Source organism: Branchiostoma belcheri, unplaced genomic scaffold (assembly GCF_001625305.1).
Source record: "Branchiostoma belcheri isolate BF01 breed outbred unplaced genomic scaffold, Haploidv18h27 scaffold288, whole genome shotgun sequence".
Lineage (NCBI taxonomy): Eukaryota > Metazoa > Chordata > Leptocardii > Amphioxiformes > Branchiostomatidae > Branchiostoma > Branchiostoma belcheri.
The window spans coordinates 93,412-115,284 of NW_017803896.1; the positions used below are offsets into that span (position 1 = coordinate 93,412).

The 21,873-nt window shown below is 39.5% G+C and overlaps 3 protein-coding genes across 3 annotated transcripts in view; 2 read left to right on the forward strand and 1 right to left on the reverse strand.

Moving 5' to 3' along the window:
- The window catches only part of LOC109472877 (collagen alpha-4(VI) chain-like), a 20,333-nt gene extending 18,045 nt beyond the window's left edge, over positions 1 to 2,288 (forward strand). The window contains exons 6-8 of the mRNA XM_019772742.1: positions 860 to 1,013; positions 1,487 to 1,703; positions 2,086 to 2,288. Coding sequence (XP_019628301.1) covers positions 860 to 1,013; positions 1,487 to 1,703; positions 2,086 to 2,219 — 505 coding nt within the window. The 3' untranslated portion in view covers positions 2,220 to 2,288. The remainder of the gene's footprint in view (positions 1 to 859; positions 1,014 to 1,486; positions 1,704 to 2,085) is intronic.
- A 7,202-nt stretch (positions 2,289 to 9,490) lies between these two features.
- On the reverse strand, positions 9,491 to 19,714 carry LOC109472878 (ankycorbin-like). The gene is made up of 7 exons (XM_019772743.1): positions 19,608 to 19,714; positions 15,753 to 15,877; positions 14,799 to 14,933; positions 13,877 to 13,929; positions 12,873 to 12,931; positions 11,301 to 11,420; positions 9,491 to 9,753 (listed from the first exon to the last, which is right to left on the reverse strand). Exons 1-7 carry the CDS (start codon positions 19,665 to 19,667, stop codon positions 9,661 to 9,663), a joined length of 645 nt encoding a protein of 214 aa, XP_019628302.1. The 5' UTR covers positions 19,668 to 19,714; the 3' UTR covers positions 9,491 to 9,660.
- LOC109472872 (transmembrane and TPR repeat-containing protein 1-like) overlaps positions 19,702 to 21,873 on the forward strand; it is a 43,482-nt gene continuing 41,310 nt past the window's right edge. The window contains exon 1 of the mRNA XM_019772737.1: positions 19,702 to 19,890. Coding sequence (XP_019628296.1) covers positions 19,753 to 19,890 — 138 coding nt within the window. The 5' untranslated portion in view covers positions 19,702 to 19,752. The remainder of the gene's footprint in view (positions 19,891 to 21,873) is intronic.

Here is a 21,873-nt window from a genome sequence, read left to right on the forward strand (position 1 = left end):
TCGCGTATATATATATATATATATATATATATCATATATAATCTATGCAAAATTAGTAAAATACATGTAGTAACGTCCATCTTTTCTTTATAATAATAATATTCAACTAGAATGACCGACATTTGCTTTGGAGCAAATGTAGCGGATGGCTTCACCACATTTTACGACATGGCAGGGAAAGAGGGAGAAACACAAGGGAAAACAATGTTTTACATCCATATAACTACAGTATGAAGTAACAACAGTTGGATAGCTATCCCCTACATTATTGGTTAGGATTTTTAATTGCATATTGCAAACTGTTCATTTTCAAGATAAAAAGATAGCGTTCATGCCCCGCATTCCAATGCTGGAGCAGGAAAGCTTGACATACCTGCAATACCAAAACACTTGTCAATGAATAAAGTTCATGCTGTCATTATGGCATGGCTTTGTACAGGTGTTCATTGAGCTAACCCAATCAAATCCCAACAGCCAATCAGCAAGAAGAATAGGGGAAAGCTGCATGCCATTCTAATGACTCATGCCCAAATATGGTAACACACTGCTATAGTACATTTTCTATAACACAGCCAAAAAGCTCAAATAAATCCATTCTAAAATCCTGTATCAAGAAAATGACAAAAAAAAAAAAAAAACGCCTGGGGTATTTCACCACTGTACTTTTTAATGCCAAATGTCATGTTATTTGGCCCAAAAATGAAGGAGTTGAATCAATTTAATGAAATGGCAGGAGAAGAAGGAGTAGGAGGAGAAGAAACATGAGGAAAAGCAATATGACTTCATAGTGGTGAAGGCATAACAATATTAATTCAACACATACACATGACCGCTTATGTTCACCACTCTTTCCACACAGACTAGAGTTTAAGCTGGCGACCCATGCGGACAAAGGCTCTGTGGAAAGGGCCATCAACAATGTCCAGTATCAAAAAGGTAGCAGAACGATGACGGGTAAAGCCCTACAGTCTGTTCATGCTGAAATGGATTGGAGAGAGCCACCGACTAAGCGGGTATTGCATTCAACCCTTTTATAATAGTGACATTGTTGAATCTATTTCTAGAAAGACGGCCTCACTCATTCTCCTCCTTGCCGACAACCGGTTAATTTCCAACTGTTTGAGCTAATACAGAAAGTGATATATTAGATTTTGAAATTATCGCCGACATGCATTCTACCAATGACAAGATTACAACCAAAAACCTTTATCGACTGCATCCCACATAAGCGACAACCCAGGTGTGTCTTAATTGAAATTTCACTTCTACAATATATTTTCTTTCTAGCCTAACGACATAGGTAAGACTCAGCGAAAATCTTCATGATCAAGTCAATGTTCTACAGCTTTCAAGTACAAGCTTCTAGTTCTAATGGTATTGGTTTGTAGCAGGTCCGTTGTGTAAAATTAAGGATTCACAATGTATTATAAGGGTTGCTAATCTAGCATTGTCAGTTACTATAATAATAATTCTTTTGTGGTTGCAGGTGGTGATTCTACTGACTGATGGGGAATCCCATGACCCAGTTGACAATCCTGCTAAAGCCCTTCGACAAGACGGTTTCGTCGTGTATGCAGTTGGAGTTGGACCCACACCTAACGACTTGACTCCAATGGTCAGTGACCAAGGCAAGGTGACCTCGCTGAAAGACTTCGACAAGTTAGAGAAGGAGATTGGTGAACTTTCTGAGGGGGTCTCCCGAGGTATTTTTCAAATCTTCTATAATAATATCATGATTATACAAAAATTAAACCTATAAACGTAATACACTTATGTGGCTAATCAATTGACTGATTATTTCCAAATTTTACTCATTAACGTATGATGATCTACTTCTCTTGTTTCTGTTCGGAATGGAGAATTAATCTAATTTTGTAACATTCAATAAGATACTTCAACAAGATCAAAATTTACATTGAAAGATGCATAGGAAACAAGTAGTATAAACAGCTTTTATGGTCGTTCCAAACTATCTAAATTGTATTGATTTGAGTAGGATTGAAGAGCTATAGACATTTGACAATTCTTGCGTGAAATCCTATTGAGTCATTTAGATTACATATATCATATTGTACTCCGTCTCAGGTGCAGAATGGGCAGTATACAGCCTAGAGGGGTTCAAAGGTAAAGAATGGCAGGCCTTCCCGGGTTTCTACACCAGTGCCGATTTGGAGAAGAATCTTGGAGGACGAGTTGGCTCAGCAAAACGCATTGTGTAGGCAGATAAGTAACTGTTGACGGACAGCAACAGGTGTGGCATAGTAGGGTGTGGCTTAGTCGTCACTTTTGTTAACCCTTGTCCTGCTTGCATTCCTGGCACAATATTTTTCAATAATTTCATGTCTTAATTAGATCATAGACCCCCAAATTTTTTTGCCCTGCAGTGGCATAGTTACTTCCGCATTCGTTGCGTTTCGCTGCGGTGCGTTGCGTTGCACGAGAAACACCCCCAAATCGTACCTATACACGGGCTATATAGATGGTACTGTATGTGCCGCGCGACATATGTTGCGCACAGCAGGACAAGGGTTTTAACATGTTCAAACCTAAACAAAATGTAGGTGGCCCCTTCCTTTATCATCACAAATCATTTATTATGTTTATGTTTTCAATATAGTCGGTGAGGCTACATCAAATAATGGTTTAATAATATTATGTAACTGCGTGTTGATGAAGATTGGTTTGTGTAACATTATATTACTGTGTTATACGAACATACTCTTGTTTTACCAGATTGTTTCAAAAGCTGATTTCATCACATATCAAAACAATGTACTAGGTAGTACATGTATTTAGTTCCACTATTATTTGAATGTATAGTTGGTGACACCTTAATAAGTAATAAATTAAGTAAATACTGTGTAACTGGTAATAAGGCTTGGTCTGTATAACATGGGTTTGCTAAATTTTAACATCGGTTTGCTATGTCATACCTACAAATTCCAATGTGGAAGTGTTTAAGCGGTCTTATTCGATGTGGTGGCATCACATACACTGAGGTTATTATTTACATATATCAATAATATATATCTATATAGATTTACTATGTTCGGATTATGTGGTTTGATTTGTGTACCTAAACTTCAAATCACTGATCACCAGTGTCTTATGCTGAAAGTGAAAATTGGTGCCATCACAGGAGCATTGATTATATTACAGAAAAAGTGGAATTTTTAAAAAATTCACGGTGTACTTGGGGCCGATACCCATTTCCGAGCTGAACTGTGTCACGATTATGCAGCCTAATAGTATGTAGGTCCTCACCGCTTGGCTTTAGCCCCTGTCACACGTTCACGACAGCAAGATAAGGAGCCGCCAAGATTCATTTGAAATGCCTATTGTATTTCGATGCCTTTGGTAATGTTTACTTTCAATGAAACGCTAACAAAATGTACACAGTATAATGAGTATAATGTCGCAAAGTGTCAGTTCTCGTATAAGAATTCAAAACATCTGGGAACAAGAAGTTTTTCATGATAGCACCAGCGCGTGAAGAAATGTCAGTAACATAACATAGCATAGCATAGCAATAAGCATAGCATAGCATAGCATAGCATAACATAGCATAGCATAACATAACATAACAATTAACATAACTGGTAACCAGTGTTCAAGTGATAAATGATCGGTGATATACAATCAAAGACGTTTTAAGTATATTAACCATTCTAGAACTTGGTAATATTAAGCATTAGTGAACTTTAGTTTCTGGTGTTGTATTTGATTTGTGAAACATCAGTCCTGTTTGTCATACCTACACTTCATTTCACTGTTCACCAGTGTCTAATGTAGAGGTTGGAAATGATTCTATCGGTTTGGTACAGTCACAGGAGCATCGTAATTATATACATATTCTAATAGTGGGATTAATCAATATAGATAAGTTCAGCCCCTGATGATGTGGTTTGATTTGTGTAACATCTGTTTGCCATACCTTCACATAACTCTTGACCAGTGTTTAAGAAGTCAATGATTCCATCGGTTTGGTACCATCAAAGGAGCATTAAGTAACTTTTTGAAAACATCTGCATATTCTTAATATTTGATTTATCAACTTAAGTTTTGTCCCTGATGGTGTGACTCTGTTTGTCATAACTTCACATCACTGTTTACCAGTGTCTTATGTAGAGGTGATTCCATCAGTTTGGTACCATCAGAGGAGCATTAAGTATATTAAGTGTATGCATATTTTAATACTTGGTGATATTAATCGATAATTAAGTTCAGCCCCTGATGATGTGGTTTGATTTGTGTAACATCTGTTTGCCATACCTTCACATAACTCTTAACCAGTGTTAAAGTGGTCAATGATTCCATCGGTTTGGTACCATCAAAGGAATGTTTTTAAAAGCATCTACATATTACAATACTTGATAAGATTTATCAACAGTTAAGTTTTGTCCCTGATGGTGTGACTCGGCTTGACATCTGTTTGTTATAACTTCACATCACTGTTTACCAGTGTCATATGGAGTAGTTAGAAATGTTTCCATCAGTTTGGTACCATCAGAGGAGCATTAAGTATATAAAGTATGTAGTACATTTTCTAATACTTGGTGAGATTAATCCATAGTAAAGTTAGTCCCTGATGATGTGATTCGATTTGTTTAACATCTTGTTGTCACACCAACACATAACTAAATGTACCATCGGGGAGAGGGGTATTAAGTATAGTAAGTAACATAGTCTAATACTTGGTGATATTAATCCATAGTTAGGGTTAGTCCCTGATGATGTGATTCTATACCTACACTGATGTGTTAAAGTGGTAAATGATTCCATCGGTTTGTTACCATTACAGAAACATGATCATGAGTTTGGAACACTTGTGACAGACTCTTCGTAAAAATCAGAACATCTAACTGAATAATCATTGTCAGACATAGAAGTATTAAAGTTTACTTTAATATTGGTGGAGGTTAGTTATGCTATAAGCCATATATATAAACCACACAATGCCATCTAGGAGGTTGACTGAAATCACAAACGGAATCGTTAACATTGCATAACAACTTTGATGTAACTTGTGTAGTCAAGTGCAATGTGATTTCCGTCATGCATGCATATTTCTGCAATGTCATCACATTTATCTCGGAATAAAGTTCAAGACAAGTGTGGTTCAAAAGTGACTCCTTATCATTATTGACTGAGTGGAAACTTAATTGTATTGCAGTGAAATAAGTGAAAAAAATGCAACAAATACTGTTGCAGTAGAAACTATTTATAACAGTGACTGCAGTAATATTTTTTGCTGCTAGGGGGCAATCACTTCATCTAGTTAGGCAAAAGTATCTGCAACTTTACTAGTTTCTGTATCACCCTTATGCATCCATCCCCTTGCGTGATGCGCACACATACAGCACAGCACACGGGCACCACAGAATCAGTTTTAATGCCAGAATGTTCAATAGCACAGTAGCAAAATATCCAGGAACTGGTCAAAAAGGGATTGTCAACCCAAGTTTTCACCTTTTAATTAGTCTGAACAACAAACCAACCGGGCAAGTAAGATTGATTTCTGTCCAAAACAATTGTCAAGTCATTTGTATAAGCCTTCACTGACTGAAATATTAGTTAATATTAATTGTTATGATTACCATTTATTAGTTAATACAGGAATTCTTACAATTCTTCGCTCAAACTTTGTTGAGAAAAATAGCTACATGTCCTTTGCCAGCTCCCCAACCCCTATAGCTATGAACCTCACTTTGTACAAAAGCCAAAAATTGTACACCAGAGTGCAAAACAACCAAACTTCTGTGGGGTTTCTAACTTACGAAAAATTAACTCTGCAAAGGTCTATATTTGCTCACCAAGAAAGTTTTTTCTCCTACCCTGCAAAAACTACTAGACTAAGTTTATCAAATTTCCTCCAATTTTCATGGATCTTCCATACAGCCTGGTGGGTTCCATCTCTCAATGTGGAATGCAGACATCTCCTTTATCTGTACCTATTGTCTACCTGTTTCTCACCTGGACATCATGACATGTGATCTCTGCACACCTGTTGCTACTACTGAAACTTAGGCTGTGTTTATGTGAAGTCACCCAAACCGCGATTCGGGTAACTCACATTCCTCACATCTGGTCCACGTGCCACACATTCCTGTGAAACTGTGTCTGATCACAATCCTCTTGAGCTACATTTATTGCTGTTTGATGAAAACACGCTAGGTATAGCGTGTCATTATTGTCAGAGGTCAACGACCTGCTTGCTGATGCCCCCCTCCCAGCGTATCTCGGCCGAATGACGACGTGGTCCCGCCAGAGGCGATGAAGCTCGTCCTAGAACAGACACATTATTTGACCATTACTTCTCTTTAAGTTGCTGACACGTAAAATTTGGTATTGCATATAGATAATTTCACCCCGTAATCCATGACCAAGTGAAGTCACATTGAAATCACATTGCGTTCAGACGCAAATCGCGATGCGGGAAAACCGATTCAAAACCACCTCTAGAAGTGGCTTGGGATCGAGGCGCTTTCAATGTGATTTGGAGCGTTCAGATGGGGCCACTTGAAACCGGCTTCGGGGTAAACCACATGTAAAGCGCCTTGGGTGTTTCCACATAAACACGGCCTTAATTACCTGCTCAGGATTTCTGGCTGTTTTCACACTATGATAAAATTGTCTGGATCAAACCGGATAGATTCACTTTGATCATCAAAGCCGGATCAAAGCGAATCTATTTGGCTCGATTCGGACAATTTTATCATAGTGTGAAAAGGCCACAGAAGATCTTGGAGGGACATTGGCTACAGCCGCCATGCGCCCTGATGCTTGCGGCTTGATTGATTGAAAAGGCCACACCAATTTAATTTCTTGGCTAACGGATTTGCCCGCTTCATTTTTTTCTGATTTGCAAAAAAAATTCAGAATCAACTGCAAAATGCTCATATTTTGCCCTGAACAGTTGAAAACAGTCCGTTTCTTCCTAGTTGTTACAGTTATTCCATCTTTCAGTGGTATCAGCCTGGTGTGTTGACTTCATGGCTCCTATCGTACCATTTTGGGCCATAATAGGATGCCTAGGCCTGTTTTTATTTTTATTTTTTCTGCCCGCCCGCTCCATTATTTTTCTAGCAAAATCCGTTAGGCCACACCAATTTAATTTCTTGGTTAACGGATTCGCCCGCTTCATTTTTTTCTGATTTGCAAATAAGAATAAAAATTCAATATCAACTGCAAAATGCTCATATTTTGCCCTAAACAGTTGAAAACAGTCCTTTTCATCCTAGTTGTTACAGTTATTCCATCTTTCAATGCAATGGTCATTAAAAGTTCAAAATTCATTGTTTAAATTTTGACCCAGCCTGGTGTGTTGACTTCATGGCTCCTATTGTACCATTTTGGGCCATAATAGGATGCCTAGACCTGTTTTTATTTTTATTTTTTTTCGCCCGCCCGCTCCATTATTTTTCTAGAAAAATCCGTTAACCAAGAAATTGAATTGGTGTGGCCTTAACCAAGAAATTAAATTGGTGTGGCCAAATTGTCATTACTGCTGGGTAGAACACATGACCTCATATACTAGTATATCGTTCGTTTCATCTGCCTGATGATTTCCCTCATAAGTCATAAACTGATTGACCTGCCTGAGTGTAGGTTACTTGAGAGAAAAATCCTCATTATCTACATTGACATTTGTATGATATTAAACATTTATCAGCACATGTATTTGGGGTATTACAAACTCTGTTTTATTTATCAGTACAATGTACAAACACTAATCTGACTTGAGAATATACATTATAACTGTCTTGAGAAAAATATGAAAGGAGAACATTTTACCCTAACTGTTTACAATTCTCTCTACAGAGTATATTTTATTGTGGTTTCAAACTTAACTGTTCACTTTGGAGATCAACATTCACTGTGTAAAGCAAAAGTGCTATGTACATGTAACAGTTCATCATTTGTATACATTAAACGTAATGTAGCAAATGAAACTCCCCCTTCCCTGCGTCAGCAAAATATGACGTCACACATAGAAGTTCCCCAGTGCTGGGTTGGCAAAACATTACATCACTCAGTTACGCCCTATCCACGTGCAAGCGAATCAGAACCCAAATCATCCTTTTCGGCCTTATCTATGTAAATTACTTTCTTGACTTAAGACGAACTCCGAGACCGCGTGGTCAGTCGAGAGAACCGAGAGGAATCCCGAGGTCGACCACTGCGGTCCGGAGCCGAGCTACTTCCACGTGGGCGGCGTGCCAGCCATCTTCATATACTTTGTAACTCTGTAAATGTAGTTAAGTCTAAAAGGTCTCAGTTGCCATCCCGGTAACGATCAGTATCGCGGCAAGCAACTGTTGCCGGTAAGTAAGTGCTTAAATTGTATTCCCCCTTTACCTTTCTGGACCAATCGCTAAATTGTCCCCTCCTGGCTGAATGTGTATCTCCCCTATTTTGTATAAGTGGTATCTGGTATGACTTTGTATTATGCTATATGTGTCGTGTGCGACTGGAACGAATAAAGTAGACTAAAGCGAGTCCATCGTTCTCCGGTGCCTTTCCGTTGGTGAAGTTACTATAGCATAAGCCCAAATCTAGACCCGCTAGACATACATGTGACAGTAACAACTTTCCTGTAGAATTCTATTGATGATAATGCATTTTTCACAAAAAGTTGATATGTTTTCTGTTTGGAATGTTTATGCTGCTTAGACTGGCGATGTTTTGTAAAAATGGCTAAAAATGTCCCTAGTTTAATCAGCATACAGTCACTAGTCTAGCAAATCAGATTGGACCCAGGTTTAGACCTAGGAAAATTAATGTTGTGTTTCTGGTTTATCCTAAAAAAAAGTATGGTTAGTAGGTAAGGGGTTTTCTTTTTTTTTTAAGATATTTTTTTTATATTCCGGCTAAAATAATACAACAAATAAAGTTTAACATTGCATCAGGATCTGTCCACCTGTTTGCTTGTGGATAAATATTGCACTCAATTCTAATACTGCAAACAAATTGCTAAAAAAACGTGTTGAATGAGGGTTTGATTTCAGATGTTGGATCGAATATCTTATAGCCTTACCAGCAGTTGATAAAAAAAGACTTGGGCTGGCAGGTTTTTGTTACGGTTGGTCAGGAAACACAACATTGTTTCCTTGGCTCTACACTGTAGCTTAGACTCTTGTCTTTTGCTTCTTTCCATTGCCAGAAGGTTCCCCGCAGTGTGAAAAGTTTATATAAGGCCACACTAATCTAATTTCTTGCTTCTCGGATCCATTTTTTTTATTTGCAAAAAAAAAAAACAATTTGTTGGTTCTAAATTAACTGCAAAATGCTCAATAAAAGACATATTTTGGCCCCAATGGTTGAAGAAAGTCGTTTTCTTCCTACTAGTAGTTGTTAAAGTTTTTCAATGTAACAATGCAACTTTGTTTCATTAAAAGTTAAAAATCTATTGTTTTAATTATAAACCAGCCTGGTATGTTGACTTCATGGCTCATATTGTAAAATTTCCAGCAATCATGGGGTGCCTTGGCCTGTTTTTTTTATTTCGCCATGTCTCTTCATATTTTTTCTGAAAAAATCTGAGAAACAACAAATTACATTGGTGTGGTCTTACATGCTGATTTTTAATGAGATGACGGATTTGGCAAAATTCTGTCAATGAGGGAAAGACAGACGCTGGCTACAACCCAGGTTTCCCTCTCAGGTTCTCCACATGTTGAAGGCAGGCTGTGTTCTGGAGGCTGTCCTGTGTTCTCCTGATGACATCAGCACATCTCCACTAGCTGCTGCTGCCTGGAACAAAAAAAAGTCCCGTTACACTCCCATTGCAGAGCATAGGGGTGGTGCCTATATCCATTTCTGTAGCCCTTGGGCAATACACAGTTGTGTAAGGCACTACAGCAGGGGGCTGGTCCACTGGTAGTGCTGTGTGTTTGACCTTCCCACACTCTTTCTCATATGTGCTGAGTGCTAAGCAGATAAAGAAGTGTGACCATTTTTAAAGTCTTTGGTATGACGGCCGGCCGGGGTTTGAACTCACGACCTCCCGGTTACAAAGCGAGCACTCTACAGGTACACTGGCTGCTGCTGCCTGGAGCAGGGGAATGTTCAAGGTCACCTTCAACTGTGGACCTTGATTACAGCTAGATATTTGAGTGATATACATGTATAGGGTATATTACAGTGTCATAAGGACTGGTCATTTCCTATAACCATCGATTGAAATGGACCTTTCCGGATCGAACACGTCTAACCCCCCTGTTCTATTTTGAACACCTCGGTCAAAATCAGCGCGGAAATCTAAGAGCAGCAAAATGAGTTGATTGAATTTGTGACATCAGAGGCAATTTCAAGTTAACCAAAGACATTTTGTCATTCTTGTATTTGTTTATGAAGCCCTCATTATTGTTTACATACAGTTTGTATATCCATGTTTGCGTGCTTATGTTAATACTTGTGACCACCAGAGCTGTTTTTTTCTCATTTCGTTTTTTTTTCCTGGCTTGTACTGTATGTACATGTAGCTGCGATGCATGCAACAAATACCGTGGAAAACCTGTCACAGATAAACGTACTCTGCGTAACACAAGCATCGGCTGTTTGTCAGCAACAGGGCAGTCTTGTCCACCTACCGTGTGATGTTATGCGGTGCATTCCGCGTCTGCATTGAGTGAAAACATTTTTCTCTCATTAAACTAACCCTGTCCCCTCCTGAAATACGTCTTACTCTGTGGATGTGTACTTCAACGAAGATAGCGGAAAGTTTTTTGGGTCACTACTGAGAGAGTTTTTTGCTGCTGAAAACTCAACCCTAACGTTGGGCGGCAAAACCGACATTCTGGCGGTGGCAGCCTGCGTGGTCCTTCCCGCGCTGATTTTGACCGAGGTGTTTGAAATAGAACAGGTGGAGGGGCTACGGTGACCGGAGAGGTTCATTGTCTGATCTCATGACGTGCCCAGAAACTGATCTCGTGCCCAGGCCCTGTGAATCAGTCCACCCTATTGGTCGCTTTGTTTTATGTGGGATTAAAAAAAAAACAAGGTGTTCATGGTATTTAATCACCACTGGTAAGGTTATGGCATTCATTCATTCATTCATCCATTCATCCATCCATCCATCCATCCATCCATCCATCCATCCATCCATCCATCCATCCATCCATCCATCCATCCATCCATCCATCCATCCATCCATCCATCCATCCATCCATCCATTCATTCATATAAACTGTCATCTAAAACATTAAGTAGATGAATTCTTTCTACATCCTAAAACATTGATGTGTGACATCATCTATGTTTTTCCTACATAATTTAACTGATTGATGTCAAGGCATTACCATTTGCACATCCGTTGCCCTTTGACCTCTGAGGGGTTGTGACCTCATGACATAGGCTGACCCGGGTCGTGAGAAGTGGGCGAGGTCAGACTGGGGCATGGTCGGGTCAATGTCCTTCACCTGGAAAAGAAAGGTCAATTTTGCATGGCATCAAAACGTATCCTTGATAATTTCAGTTCTTCAATATCTACATAATTCAGTAAAAAATGTGACATGTTAACATCGACAGACTGGACCGTTATTTTCAATTTCTTATCGTGACCTCTGACACTACCTGTCACATCTTGAGCTGCCATCGTGTCTGGAACGCTCCCTAGCCGAGCAGAGCAATAAAAGGACTACTTGCAATTGGCCAATTGACACCTATCAAATAGCGCTTAGTGGACTTTCCACAGGCCTTCGGAGGGAAAGAAACTACCTCCCCGCGGCCAGACTCCCTTTGCCAATCTTACTCTCGTTTTTGCTGAATTCTACGATCCGTATTCCCATAGAAAGGCCTGGTGGAGGCTATAATAATTGGGCCAGTTAAATATACAGCAATCATCAGATTCCTGTACAACCAATGCAATTTCAGGGCAATAAAATGGGATTTTTAAAGTCAATTTACTGGTCAGTAGAATCAATCGTATCACAAAGCATACTGATATTTGTCAGGCAATAATGCAATGTCGTTGACAAAAAAATCAAAATGGTTGCTTGTTTTACATTGTATTCATATCTGGTTCTAGCTATTTATTGAGGGTAATCAAAAATAAAGGAACTGCCCGTAGCTTAAATGTTTTGGGGCTACTTCAAATGTTTCAAGTATGAAATTATATGAAAATGTAATAAGAAATGGCAGTAAATGTCAATCATACATGTATCGGAATTCCTCAATCAGAATATTTTTAATTTTGCTCAGGTCTTAACCCTTGTCCTGCTGGCATTCCTGGCACAATATTTTTCAATAATTTCATGTCTTAATTAGATCATAAGAAACCCAAATTTTTTTGCCCTGCAGTGGCATAGTTACTTACGCATTCGTTGCGTTTTGCTGCGGTGTGATGCGTTGCACGAAAAATACCCCCAAATCGTACCTATACAGAGTGTTATATAGATGGTACTGTATGTGCCGCGCGACATATGTTGCGCACAGCAGGACAAGGGTTAATACAGTTGTTCCCTCTACACAGTACTGTACAAGTCATGTACATGTACCACTTCTTCTATCAGTTTGCCTCTGAGTTAGAATTCAATGACAATGAATGAACTTTATTTATTGCATATCCACGCCCTACATGTACATGGGCCAAATGCACTTTAAGTTAAATAACTTGGGTACAAGAATAGAAGAAGCAATTGTTACATTCGTGTGCTATTTCTCTATCTACAGGATCTAACTACAGGATCTCTTCTCTCTTTTTGAAACATGTATGAACAAATTTACATAGTTTTTCAATTACATCATAGCGCTTGGCTGTCATAATATGTTTGAACAATTCTATTTTTGGCAAGTATCACTCTATCACTCGGCCAATGTATGAAGTATCCAATAGTTGGTGTATGTCAGAGTTCTCCTGACTCCCCACCCACCTTCTGTACTATCTCCATCCTGATCAGCTCAGACTTGGCTGTTCTTTTACATCCTGCAGCTGGAGCAAACACAGGAACAGTCACAACCATGCATGCACAACAACTGATGGAAAAACACACATTAAACCAACATTTTCCTTTACATGTATACTTAAGGGTACATCAATTTGATTTGTTGGTTCTCGGATTATTTTTTAAAAAATATATAAAGTGACAGGGAAAAAAATAAAAAAAGGTCTAGGCATCCTATTATTATGCTATGATAGGAGCCATGAAGTCAAGACAAAAGGCTGGGTTAATATTTCAACAATGAATTTTGAATTTTTAATCAAACCACTGCATTGATAGATGGAAAAAAACTGTAGTAACTATATAGGAATAAAAGGACTTTCCTTGACTGATGGAGGCAAAATATTTTTAGTTGATTCATAACCAGAATCCTTTTTTTATTTATTTTTTGTTGCAAATTTGAAAAAAATGAAGAGGCGAATCCAAGAACCAACAAATTAAATTGGGGTTGCCTAAGGCACCAGAACATTGAAACATTTTAATTGAAAAAACACTGTGATTGAAATTTAGTTCCACTTTTCAACATATTTGTGCAATTATCTCACATTTCTGGTTGGTGCTAAAACAGCCCACAGGATCCGGAGTTAGTGGTGCCACCACAAATTACCAGAATATAAACAAACATATCTGACAGGTAGTGTTTCCAGCTTTTAAACACACTCGTAAGGTGTCACATTTTGGGAAAGTCCATAGACATGGAGAAATTCACAATGACTAAAACAAGGCAATTTGCAAAAACAAAACCAGAGGTTTGAAATCTCTCAGTCAAGACTGATTTTTTATTGAAATTATATCTCAAAGTACCAAGAACACACACAACATCGACTTATGTGGGCTTTATTTACTTCATCATTTCAAGGATGCAATATTGATCAATTTGAATTTGAACACGTTTATTACGTTTAATATGTTGGTGTGTTAGCATCATTACGTACCTGCAAAAAAAGGCCAGATGGCATCAAGGGCAGAGGCAAAGTCGGCAGCTGTTCTGCAAAATTAATGGAAGAATGGGCCTCCTAGCAGGTGCATGCAGTACTGCAGGGGTACTACAAGCTTCAAAGTTTGAGTTCAAATTTTCTGGAAGTGCCAGGTTCATGATTTTTGAGAAGTGAAAACTTTTAAGGGTAAGTAGTGTAAGTTTGCATAATCTGTGAGACATCTACAAGTCATCAGTCATATACGTCAGGTTAACATTAGGCCACAGCAAGTAATTTTTATGGATGACATCAGCGCGTGGATTAATTTTCGCCTGATATTGGGGGGAAAAAAAAGGAATTTTGTTGCCTTCTGACAGTGGTCAACATGCCGAAAATGGGCAAAGATGTCTGTTGCCATGCCAGAAGGTGGATGGCAGATAACTATGAAGAGAGGAGACAAGAAAAGGCTCTGATTTAATGTTTTGTTTCTTACTTTGTTGCAGTGATATGTGATGTCGGCTGTGTATATGTGATGTTCCTACTGAGTCAAAACCATTTGTACAATGATTAAGTCAAAATTTTAAAATGTCGGGACCTTGTTTTCTTTGGCCCACCTTGTTTTTTTTCACCCACTTGCATTAGATTTGGAATCTGCGGAGGATGTCATCCATAAAATATACTTGCTATGGCCTTACTTGGTGAAGATACGAGATTGTGAAACTGTCATCATCATCAGGTCGGGCGAATTGCCCGGACCAAGTCCACTCTTTCTCGCCATGCCGCTCTGTCCGCCATTAACTGCCCTAGGTGTTCGGCCCTCACCCCAGCATCTTCAGCAAGTTGGTGGATGAAGGTACGATGGGGTCGCCCTGCGCTGGACTGAAACTGTAGTTAATGTTATATTCTCACAAGGAATATTAGAATACACATGAGTACTCACCTCCCTTTGGCATCCTTCATCTGCAGATCAGGTTTGTGCTGCATCAACTTCAGAATGACCTTGCCATGCCCTTGAAAGGCTGCACAGTGCAGGGCAGTCCACTTAGTGCCACTGTTACACACGTTTATCCCTGCCCTGGAACAACAGAACAACTCATAATGTTCATGAATCATGATGCAATGTTGAACAGAGTGGTGACACCAGTTAAGCATATATCATACTCCTCTGACTGTCCAGTATGGCCTCTAGTTGGCCTAGGAATGGCCGAAAAAGCTCTGTGTTATAACACCATTTACTGTTTATTAACTTTGCTGTGAATGTTAATGTTTTTGATAGCTTTTGTGTGTGTGTGTTTGTGTGTGTGTATGTGTGTGTGTGTGTGTGAGTTTGTCTGTAAGCACAATAACTTAGGCTTAGGCCACACCAATTTAATTTCTTGGTTAACGCATTTGCCAGCTTCATTTTTTTCTGATTTGCAAATAAAAATAAAAGTCCAGAATCAACTGCAAAATGCTCATATTTTGCCCTGAACAGTTGAAAACAGTTCTTTTCTTTCTAGTTGTTACAGTTATTCCATCTTTCAATGCAATTTTTTCATTAAAAGTTCAAAATTCATTATTTAAATTTTGAACCAGCCTGGTGTGTTGACTTCATTGTACCATTTTGGGCCATTATAGGATGCCTAGGCCTGTTTTTATTTTTATTTTTTTTCGCCCGCCCGCTCCACTATTTTTCTAGAAAAATCCGTTAACCAAGAAATTAAATTGGTGTGGCCTTAGAATGATATTGAAATAATCATTTGACATCCCCCTGCTGTAAGTGCTATGGGATATTCTAATATAGCTGTCATCAACAGTCGGTATGGGTTCTTCCACTACAGAGATGGGGGTGATTAGGTGCCGATAGAAAACTACATTGAATCATGCACAATCCTGGTCTCCTGGACTGACTTACCCATTTTTCAGTAGCAGCTCCACGATGTCGCTGTAACCCCAAAATGCAGCGAGACACAAGGGGTAGAACCCATCAGATGATTGCACATTTACCTGGACTCTCTGACTCAGGAGGTATTGCACAGCCTACATGGAAGGAGGGAAAGACATCAGAGTTTAATAGTTATCCTTCTTAGTGTTATACTCACCAGGCCGACTTAATTCCATGGATGACATCCTCTGAAGACCCCCAAACTAGTGCACGCGGGTGAATAAAAAAGTTTTGGCCAAAAATAAAAATGCTACTAAACCAAAGAAATACAAAGCTGGTACAATGTATTGTGAATTTGCGGCAATACATAGCGACATACACGACAAGCCGGCACATGCTGACTTTTTGCGGAATTTATTAATCGGCGCTGTACGTTTGTACTGAGTTCTTGAGTCGTGGAGCTTTGGTAGCCTGGGTATCCTCCAGAGTTACCACCGGCTTTATATTGTCGCTAACTAACATGGATTACCTAGGCCTAGAGCCAGGCCAGAGCCTTGGAGGATGTGATCTTTTTTTTTTTTGAGAACAGGCGAAAATCAATGTGCGCGCAGATGTCATCCATGAAATGAAGGCAGTGGGGCCTTATCTAATATAAACTGTTACTAGTGTTAGATCCAAGTAATATTAGATTCTTTCATCAGATCCTAATCAATCCCTGAACACTAAGTCCAGCCAAGATTATATTATATATTATATATATATACAAAATGTATATATATAATATATATAAATGTACATGTGTATATATAGTACAGTCAAATTTGCCCAAGAGACCAAAATAAGTACAAAAATGTATAAGCCAGCCATCTGGCCATAAAGAGTGCTACTTCTCTATCCCGATTTCCCCCTACAAATGAGGTAATTATTTGCTGAGAATGATGGAGTTATGGAGCATTATGTTTTTCCTTTGCAAAATATGGATGTACTGCATTATTCAACACTCAACAGTGTTGTCATATACTACACAGGCGTATCATTTAAAGTTCAAAATTTATTGTTTAAATTTTAAACCACCCTGGTGTGTGTCACTTCGTGGATCCTATCGTACCATTTTGGGCCATAATAGGATGCCTAGGCCTTTTTAATTTATTTTTTTCTTCACCCGCCCGCTCCATTATTTTTCTAGAAAAATATGTTAACCAAGAAATTAAATTGGTGTGGCCTAATGAGCAAGAAAGAAGATTACTAAAGGTCAGAAATGTACAGGATTACCTGACTCCACCGTGCCCCATGAGGTGAACTAGGACAGATAGAATTAATGTGCTATTAGGTGATTTGAAGTCATCATTGATTAAACCATCAACTACCAGCCCAGCCATTCTGATACTGATCAATAACAATTAAATGTGTGCTTACCTAGACCCAATAAAGCATGACCATCATGCACCATTACACAGACCATGCCCGTAGCCAGGATTTTGAATGGGGGGTTCTTTCCACTTCTTGAGGGACCAGCGAGCGCCGTAGGCACGAGGCGAGCGCCGAAGGCGCGATGTTCCTAGGAGTGTCCGGGGCATGATGCTTCCCCAGGAAATTTTGAAAAATGAACCTACTGAAATGGCATTTCCTGCATTTTTTTAAAGGATTTCTAAGAAAAAAATCAGAGATAACTTTTTTCAATGACAAAGTGAGCGGTTTTCCTACGATTCCAGCCTCGCTGGTGACACGAATTAGTCCATCTTTTAAAGAAAAATCTTGGACCTTTAGATAAAAAGAGGACCAAGCAAAAAGCGGACCTTTGAGCCTTGTTGAACCCCCCAAACCCCCCCCTGGCTACGGGCATGCAGACTACTGCAGTACCGGAGCTCATTAGGAAGCAGTGTTAGAAATACCCATCTGCAGTCTGCATTTTACAGACACATTTTCAATATTGCAGAAGAAAAATTAAGCAACCATCAATTTTGAAGACTGAAAACATCAATGGTATTAGCATAATATAATTCCATAGCTTTTGTGTTTACTAATGACTCTATAAACACACTAGTAATTTTGCCATAATTTTCTCAAATTGCATGTAAATATTTGCCAATTAATTAAGTAGTTTTGTATATGCCATGAGAATAGATCAGGACTTATAACTGCTAGTGTATTTGCAGAAATTATTGCCGAATTGCAGAACCAAATTTTGACATTATGCAATATTGCAGAAGACTGAAAAAAAAGTATTTCTTAACCACTGCAAGAACATTCAGTTCATATTGAAACACACAGATAAACATTATTATGTAAACAAATATATGTATTACTACAAAGAATTTAGTAATCTACATGGGAGTTGTGCAAGTAAAATTATGAATCACACAAAATTCTTGGTGCTCATTAGGCCACAGCAAGTAAATTTTATGGATGACACCCTCCACAGACTCCAAATCTAAAGCGAGCGGGCGAAAAAAAAAGGCGAGCCGAAAAAAAAAGGTTCCTACATTTTAAAATTCTGACTCAATCATTTTACAAATGGTTTAGATTCAGTGGGAACATCACATATACACAGCCAGCATCACATATCACTGCATCAAAGTAAGAAACAAAACATTAAATCAGAGCCTTTTCTTGTCTCCTTTCATAGTTATCTGCCATCCACCTTCCGGCATGGCAACAGACATCTTTGCCCATTTTCGGCATGTTGACCACTGTCAGAAGCAAACAAAATTTCTTCTCTTTTTTTGAAATGAGGCGAAAATGAATGCGTGCGCTGATGTCATCCATAAAAATTACTTGCTGTGGCCTTATACATTATGTTCAGAGACATTCTACTGGATAAATTATGGTGATTACTTCTGGATGTTTGGAGTGACATCCACCACTCTTCTTCAGTGTGACATCATGTTCAACCGGTTTTTCCAGTTCCTTTACATGTGATACAATGTAATGATTGTAATGACACATTCGTTGATCAATATGATTTGCATTGAATTTAGGGCAGCCCAATTATGAATAATATCTATAATTTATACTGTTATTAGATCGAACCTTCACTGCCCACTGTAAATCTTATATGCAGTGAAGCATACACGGGATTATTACATGCTGACATGCCCTACGTGAGGGCCTGCATGGGGGTGTAGTGATTACGAATTATGTAAAACTTTCGCCACCGATTACGAATTACTTTAAAGTCTCAGAGCTGATTACGACTTTACGATTTGCGGCTAATGTACAAATTACGTTGATTTTTGCGGAGGCTGTCTATGAATTACGAAGTCTAAAAAGGCCTGATTACGCATTACGAAAACGGGCATGCAGGCCCCCATACATCGGGTATTGTTTCCCCAGGGCAAATCAATGTTCATCCCATAATTACACTTTAACAGGTGGCTGGTTACTATGGCCCAGTAAGTCAGGAACATATTGATGTTGCCATGCTTTTTTGACCACCATGAATTATACCCCAACGTGTGTGTTTTGACAAGCCGTTGCTAACATTATCGGAAGCAACAATCTGGAAACTTCATTGGAAGATTTTGACAATAGGCTTATCGACTGTTTGAGACAAGACAAATCGAACCTTACTCTCCAAGCAGAGGTTTGTGTTTTGGGGGTATTTTTAGCGTGTTTTTAAGCTTTTTTATCGGGGTTTCTCTTTTGCACTGAATTTTCTAATGGGTTTGGTGGGAAAATTCAACACGCTAAAAATACCCCCAAAACACAAACCTCTTGTGTTGGAGCAAGGAGCTTTCATCACCTAGCACTAACGGCGTTCTCTCGTGCAAGTATGTAGCCTTGTTACGAGCAGGCTTGAATTTTCTTAGATACTGTAGTATTAAATGGCTGACTTTAAAGAACCGTTTACTTATTCCAAGCCTATTCTGTAGAATGTTTACTTACAGGAGTATTTCCCTCAGCCACAGCGCTGGACAGGGCGTCTGCTGACATGGGCGCGGCCATTTTGAACTCGCAATGTATGTCGGGAAATACTACTGCATTGTGGGTAATATTCCTGCGCAGAAGTGTCCAAGAAGTCCAAACAAAAATGGCGCCCAAAAACTTGGGGAAGAATGGAGCTCCCAGGCAAAACCCTAGGTTATCACCAGAAAAGAAGGCTTCTCGTCCAGGGACGGCGGGAGATCTTGGATTACCGGATATTTCTAGACCGATGTGCTACATGTTGGTGTGCGTGGTGGCGGTAGGGTGCTACCTGAACAGCCTTCCGGGAGACTTCGTGCACGATGATGTGATGGCGATCAAAACCAACAAAGATGTTTTGGGGAAAACGCCCCTCTCGGAAGTTTTCCTGAACGATTTCTGGGGGAAGAGAATGTCGGATAACACCAGCCACAAGTCGTACCGGCCTCTGTGTGTCCTTACTTTCAGGTGAGTAAGTTTCCTCAGTCCTTTCCGTTACGGTCATAATTTGTGCTCCCCTCGTACGTAACGTTACGTTTGTTGTTCTGAGGAAAGTGCGATACCGAGAGACTGCACTGTTGGCGCCAGGCGCCCCGCGGCCTCCATCCGACACACTACAACGTCTATAAAAACACAATCAGTGTCCGTCCGCTCAAGTACAGTCTCGGACATGATTCACCACGTTCCAGACGCGTAAGAAAGGGGCTGTTTGGATGATAATTTACGGATATTAGAACAGGTTTGTTCCAGCTGGCCCGGTGTCGTCTGCAAGGCGGGCTCCTTCACAGGAGAGCGGCTATAGGATAGCGAGTCTACCGCCTTGGGCGAACATTCTGGAGACGCCACTCATTTTCTGCGCCACGGATTTTATGATTGCTTTCCTTGTAAGCTGATATAAAAGTGCCCGGTAGTTGTTGATGGTGAGTGGCAAACTGCAGTAGATTGCCTGAGTATTAAATGCATGTATGTGGTTGTGAAAATTATGTGAGGGCTGCTGACTTGGGTTATATTAGAGGGCCTGCATGGGGGGTGTCCCGACAATACTCTACGCTGAATTCGCTGAATTCAGAAACCTCTCGATTATGCTTTACGATAAATTCCAAGTCCAGGTGGCTACAACGCTTTACGTAGAAGTAATACAGCAAATACGCTCTACGCAAAATGCGACGATTACGCTCTATGTTGAATTAGAGCTGTCCGTCTACGCTCTACGTAGAATTAAAACGGCCGATTACGCTCTATGGAAAAGGGCGTGCGGGCCCCCTTATACGTCTGAATTTTTTTTCTGTCATATCAATTTTGTTTGACGTAAGATCATATCAAGTGCCACCAATGGCACAACAATCCTATAACAATTTAAATTTTTGATATCTTGACCCTCTGAAATGTCATTTCCTGCATTTTTGAAAGGCAGATATTGCTGGACTAAGCTTCGTTTAATGATATCACTTTCCATATATTTATCTGCTGATTATTGAATGTGAAAGATGATGGGTCATGAGTGGGAAAATTCAGTCTAGATGTGGAAAGACAGACGCTGGGGGTATTCCCAAGAAATGAATTTCAAGCCCTGTGTATCAAAGTATGATGACTTCTGATGAGCTGCTTCCAACATAGTAAGGTTCAGGTGGTGATGGGTGTTTGATATCCTAACAAAGGCTCCAGTCTGATACATCAACTCATCACTGTCCTCCCACCTGTCTCATGACTACACCTGTCCACCTCACATGTCCTCTATCATATTACAAGGAGGCCATCTGAAATATGCATGCTTGCAAGAACTGAAATTATTATGTTTAAACCGAAGGAAAGCATAAGTATTTTTGCTCAGTTTCTTCTTCCTCCTCTTCTTCTAAGAGTAACCTCTGACAGTCTGACCTGAACCAATGTTGTGTCTGTTGCCATGGTAATTAGTGTTGGGTTACATCATGTTGCAATTTCATAGCAGGAGGGATTTAGACTCCTATGTCCTTCACCATATGTATGAATGTGTTTTGGTAAGAGGTTTGGGTAAGAAATTACTAAGAATTAATAGAGCAGACCATATGCGAAGGTAAACATTATGCATTTGCCTTGCAAATGTTACCTTTCTAGTTATACTGTGTATGTGGAGATGAAATAAGACCAAAGCCTTTTTATGGCCGCACAACACAGTATTTATGGGCGAACCCCGTAGTCAAAAGTAGTCCGGGCACAAAGTAGTGCTGCACAATACTAGAGAAGGGTGCAGAGATTGTTTTGTGCATGG

Excerpts from the sequence above, each read along its gene's own strand:
- LOC109472878 (XM_019772743.1), bottom strand. The coding sequence starts at position 19,667 with ATGGCCGCGCCCATGTCAGCAGACGCCCTGTCCAGCGCTGTGGCTGAG. Across the intron at positions 15,878-19,607 it reads TGGCTGAGGGAAATACTCCT|GCTGTGCAATACCTCCTGAG; the intron begins GTAAGTAAACAT and ends CCTTCCATGTAG. Across the intron at positions 9,754-11,300 it reads GGGCAACGGATGTGCAAATG|GCAGCAGCAGCTAGTGGAGA; the intron begins GTAATGCCTTGA and ends TTTTTGTTCCAG.